The sequence below is a fragment of the Amphiprion ocellaris genome, chromosome 24, assembly GCF_022539595.1.
Source record: "Amphiprion ocellaris isolate individual 3 ecotype Okinawa chromosome 24, ASM2253959v1, whole genome shotgun sequence".
Lineage (NCBI taxonomy): Eukaryota > Metazoa > Chordata > Actinopteri > Pomacentridae > Amphiprion > Amphiprion ocellaris.
The window spans coordinates 20,719,422-20,725,435 of record NC_072789.1 but is presented as its reverse complement, the minus strand read 5'-3'; the positions used below and the strand labels follow the sequence as shown (position 1 = coordinate 20,725,435).

Genomic DNA, 6,014 nt, shown 5'->3' with positions numbered 1-6,014 from the left:
CTCAGGTCAGGTAAGGTTGCTGGTGGGAGTTTCTAGTCCTGCACAGGAAAATAGCTGCAGCAAGTTAGAGTCAAGCAGCAGAGTCAGACAGGAAACCCAGCGGTACTGTATTTCAAATTAAAACATCTTAGTTTGGCTCTTCAAAATGAATCAATAAGCATCTTGATTTATATTTTCTGCATGAATAAACTTGACTGAACATAAATCAATATGTCTTTATTTATAGAAATGTAAGTAATTATATACAATTTTTAAAATAAATGAACAAAGATGAAGCAATGACAAATAAGACAACGAGCCAAGTTGCTTTCTAAATTTTGAACTTTAAATATTACGGTTAAGATCCTCAACACCCACACATGGCACTAAAATAACTGATTAATTTAATGTTATTTATTGTACAGATTTCTCAGATTAATTTACATAATAGTGTAAACACCCTGCAGAATTATTTATTCTACAAATGACTTAAATTAGATATTAATGTTAACATGCCCCAATGCTATGTCTTATCTATGTCACACATTTAATGGACTAATTTATTTATTAGTGTTAAGACACCTCAATTTTATTTATTATGCAAATTTAAGAAAGTTAAATTAAATTTTCAAAAAATTTATTAAAATATCATTTATTGCACAGATTTTCTAATACATATAATATTAAGGATAAAACCCTACAATATAATTAATTATGCAAATGTATGAGTCAAAATTAAAAATGAATGTTAAGACGCTACAATTTTATTCAATTACTCAACTAATTTACATGTTATTGTTAATAATCATTTATTATACAACTTTATCCAAATTAAACTTTAAGATTCAAACCCTACAATGTTATTTATTATACAGATTTACCCTTCTAATTTCTATATTAGGATTAATAATTATTTGCTACACAAACTGAATAAAATAATAATAATAAAAAAGCATTATTAATTTTACAGATTAACCTAATTTACATGTTTAGGTTAACATCCTACAATATAATGTATTACACAAATTTAGCTAAATAAATTCAATATTATGGTTTTGACCTGACAGTATTCTTTATTACACAAATTTGCTGAGGCTAAATATTATTATTTAGAACTGACCTAAATTAAATTTTATGGTTAAAACACCACAATATTTTGTACTATACAGATTTACCTGCATATTCTAATGTTTAGTTGACTTCACGTCAAGCAATTGTTGCAACAGCATTGTTTTATTAATTCAAACTAATTTTTGAAGCGGCCTGAAACACATTTTTACTATTTACTGCACACATAATTACACATTTTTGATCAAATAATGAGATTGTAACATATTTTTGTACCTTAAAATTGCAAAAAAATATTCAAATAAAGTAATTCATTGGCCAAATATTATAGTTATAGGTAGTTTAAGCAACAAATTCTTGACATTTATCAGCTTTTTCTCTTGTTTAGCATGTGAACTCCTGCAGCTCCATGCAGATAAAGACGAAGGAGCGGAAGTTGTATTTCCTCTGGTTCTTTTATTTTGAAAGTCTCTCCTTGTAGTAGTCGTGTGTACTCACACAGACTTTACTTCTGTGTTCACAACTCCGTGGGTTGCATTTGAAAGATGTCTGCAGGCAAACAGGGAGACACTTTGTGCTTCTTTATCAACGGGAAAAAGGTAAAAAAAAAAATAACGTTGAAGTTCTCAAATCAGCAGTTGTTGCTAAATTTAGCTGGTTTTAGCTGCTAGCTGCGAGGTTTTTTAAGCTACCGTTTGCAGGAAGTGTCAATTTTCAAGCTCCTGGTGACGTTTTTCTTCACTGTGCAACTGATAAAAGTTCTTTTTGGACTCTAAACAGAAGGAAGCGTCGATTTAGAGAATTAAAAATAAGCTGAATTCATCAGAATGTGGCGTTAAGTGAAAGCAGGTGGGTGTTACGGTGAATTCTGTCACCCGTCAGATTCAGTGGCAGCTCTCTGATTGGCTGCTTGACCAGAGACTCTTAACTCACCTGAAGAGTGAAATTTGAAGGGTGACTGTGTTTACAGCTGGAAAAACAACAACCTTTAACACTTTTACTTTCAAAAAGATGGATCACAGAGAAAGTTTTATGTATTTTTAAACCTTAAATCTACAACAACTGTCAGTGATGTCAAACAGGTCGCTGAGTCATGAAAATTAATGATTAGGTTTTTCTAGTTTTGTCACTTTTTTCAAAGCTTAAAAAAACACTAAACCAAACAACCAATCTGCACTGTCATAAATGTAATTTTTCAATATATATTGCATATAAACACCTACTACTTTTATATATTGAAGTCATTCTGTATCAAGTTAAACCTACATAATTTAGAATTTTTAGGTCTCAGACTTATTAAATCACACAGAAAGTGGCTTTTCCTTAAAACATTAGATGGATACAGAAAGTTTAAACTAATATGGATCCAATTCACACAATCTGGAAACAAATACTAAACCAATCAACCAATCTGCACTACAACAAATCTCATATTTCGCTATATATTATATATAAACAGCTAATACTTTTATACAAAATCATTCTATATCAAGTTAAAACTTCATAATATTACATTTTTAGGTCAAAAGTTTACTTTATCACATACGATTTTTGGCATAAAATCACGAAGAGTGGCGTTTAATTATACAATTCAACAGATGCAGAGAATTTGAGCCAATATGGAGCCAGTTTTTATGTATTTTTTAGCCCTAAATCTACAGTAACAGCCAGTAATGTTGATCACAAGTTGCTGTGACAGGAATGTTAATTATTATTTTTCAGGTTTGCTAATTTACCAGCACTTTGTCCCATCCTTTAAAAATAAACAACTAAACAGAGCAACTTGTGACTGAATATTACATATTAAAATGTTTTTAGGTTGTAAACTTACTGTATTAGCTGTGTTTTTTTACTAAACAGTAAAGGAAAGTGTCTTTTGCTTGGTAAAATATGTGGAAATGAAAGAGTTTAAACTAATCTGAAACCAGTCTGATGGATTGCAGAGAAAGTTTTATGTATTTTTAAAATCCTAAATCTACAAAAACAGCTGGAAATGTTGAACATAAGTTAATTTATAGTAATATTTTGAGTTTAGTAGTGAACTGTCACTTTGTTATAAGTTTTAGAAACCCTTGTGGACAATAATAAAATCTAGAATTAAACACATAATACATATAAACAGAACTATAACTAATGCTTTATACATGAGATGATTGTATGTTAATTTAAAAGTATTTAATTTGATAATTTAAGGCTGTAAACTCACTGAATCACTGATAGTTTTTCTAAAACAAAGTCATGCAAAATGAGTTTTGTTCAGAAATTCATATGAAAATAAACTGAACTTTGAATTTTTAACTAGTATGGATCTAATTTGCAACCAGATCACGCAGTTTTATGTATTTAAAAAAAAAAAAATGCCACACATGTTGAACACAAGCCACTATGAAATGAAGCCATTAATTATAATCAGAATATTTAGATTTTTGCCATTTTACTAGCACTTTATAGTAACCTAAAAATACAGAAATATATATATAAAAGAAGAAGAAGGAGAAATGATTAAAAAGAAGAAATAATAAACTGTACAATAAGCTGATTAAAACAAGATTTCTATCTTTGGGTGAAACACAACAAGAACAAAATGTCAGCACAGTGGATCCTGCAAATGTAGAACTGAGTTGTGAAAAAACGCGACTTTGTGCACATTTTAATAGATCAGAAACACTGAAACACAGTCTCAGCGCGGATGTTAAAAAGTAATTTTTCATCCAATCAGGTGACGGAGGACGATGCGGATCCTGAGACGATGCTGCTGTCCTTCCTCAGAGAGAAGCGTATCCTTCTAAACACACCTCCACCATCACAGTTTAGCACAGTAAACTTGTAATTGGCTGCAAATAAGAGCCGAGTTTGTCGTGTCCTTGACCGTTTTGTCAGTGAGGCTGACTGGAACTAAGTCTGGTTGTGGCGGTGGAGGGTGTGGAGCGTGCACGGTGATGGTGTCGCGCTACCAACCTGCTACCAAAACCTTCACGTATCCTTGAAGCTAACCAGCCTGGAGCTGCTGGAGATGAACGCCGCTGCACTGAAAAAGCCCTTAAATACGAACGTATTCCACTTCATTTACAGGCAACTTGTGATTCGTGCAACTTGTTTTTAATCATTTGTCATCAAACGTTTGCTTAAAACAGACCGTGCTTCCAAAAATGCTGAACAAAAAAAAACCAGTTTCACATTTTTTAGATTTTCAGGACACAAGAGGGAGTTAGAATTTCTGTTCGTGGCACCAAAACAACACAACATCTGTTTCATTCCATCACTCTATTGGCCTCTAAACAGCCTCTTCAGTGTAAAACTTGATTTCACACAGTGATTTGAAGCCATGGAGCACAAACGGAGAATTATGTTCAGCCTTTCCACATCTTCAGCTGCTGTTTCAGCCACTAACAACAGTCATATTGCTTTTTCCAATTCGATATATAAACGTTGACGTGTCATTGGTGCCTCCTAATGCATGCGTGTTTGTTAAAACATGAAAATAAACACAAGCTGCTGACTTTTCCAGCTGTTTGGTTTGTTACAGATTTTAGATTAATGCCAGTCATACAGGGCAGCGTAAAAAAAATATGTAAGTTGAAGAAATAATAAAAATGAAGTAATAAACTGTGCACTGAATAGACTAGAATATGTAAATAGGTGAATAAATAAAATCTCTATTATTAAAATAGAGATTAGATAGAGACAAAAAAAATATAAAAACTGGAAGAAATTATACAAATGAAGTCATTAACTTAATATGAAATAGATTAAAATATGTACATTTATGAATAAATGAAGTGTTTTTAAAATAGACATATAGATAGAAATAGCAGCCAAAGAAACAGAATAATAAATAAAAGTTAAGAGATAAACTACATTAAATAAAATATGTAAATAGATGAATAAATAAAATATCTATTATTAAAGTACAGATCGATAGAAATAGAAATTCAAGTAAAAATATAGGTAAGAAGAAGAAATAATTAATATTAAGTAATAAACTGTACATGAAATAGACAAAATTCTGTAAATATGATTTTAAAAATCCATTCTTAAAATAGAGATAAAAAATAGAAGTAAAAAATACATAAAAACAAAATAAGAAATTATATAAAAGGAATAAACTATACATTAAATTGACAAAAATATGTAACTAGGTGAATAAATAAAACATCTGTTTTTAAGATAGAGATCAAAGCCAAAAAAATAAATACATAATAAGAAATAAAAATAAAGAGATTAACTCCATTAAATAGTATAATAAATATGGACATGAAAATGATGCAAAGAGAAAAATAGAAATAATATATATGTAAATAGGTGAATAAATAACATATCTATTATGAAAATAGAGAAAGAAGAAAGTAAAAAAAAGAAATGCTAAAAATGTAGTAATAAACTATAGATTAAATACACTATAATATGTGAATAAATAAAATTATGTTTACAATAGAGACAGATATAGAAGTAAAAAAAATGATAAAAACAAAGTAATAAACTTAATATAAAACAGACTAAAATATGTAAATTTGAATAAATAAAATATCTATTATTAAAATAGAGTTTTAAATAGAAATAAAAAAGAAATAATAAAATTGAAGTAATAAACTGTACATTAAATACACTGGAATATGTAAATAGATGCATAAATAAATATGTATTATTAAAATAGAGATAGAGATAGAATTAGAAGTCCTCAAATAAAAACAGAAGAAATAAAAATGAAGAGATAAACCACATTAAATAGAATAATAAGTATGTAAATTGGTGAATAAATAAAATATCTATTATTAAAATAGAGATAGAAGTAGAAGTTAAACTATAAAAATAAGAACTGACAAAAATAAAGTAATAAATTGTACATTAAACTGACTAAAATATGTAAATAAGTAAATAAATAAATATCTATTTTTAAAATAGATAGAAATAGATGAAAAAAAGAATAACAAGAAGAAATGTTAAAAATGAAGTAATAAACTGTACAT

The 6,014-nt window shown here is 28.8% G+C and overlaps 1 protein-coding gene across 2 annotated transcripts in view; it reads left to right on the top strand.

The window, feature by feature from the left end:
* The first annotated feature begins 1,540 nt into the window (after nucleotides 1–1,540).
* Nucleotides 1,541–6,014, top strand: part of aox6 (aldehyde oxidase 6) — a 32,464-nt gene continuing 27,990 nt past the window's right edge. The window contains exons 1-3 of one of the 2 annotated variants that reach the window (XM_023273677.3): nucleotides 1,541–1,646; nucleotides 3,767–3,824; nucleotides 3,928–4,024. In XM_023273677.3, coding sequence (XP_023129445.2) covers nucleotides 1,593–1,646; nucleotides 3,767–3,824; nucleotides 3,928–4,024 — 209 coding nt within the window. In that variant the 5' untranslated portion in view covers nucleotides 1,541–1,592. The remainder of the gene's footprint in view (nucleotides 1,647–3,766; nucleotides 3,825–3,927; nucleotides 4,025–6,014) is intronic. The other variant, XM_055008135.1, reaches the window with a different exon arrangement.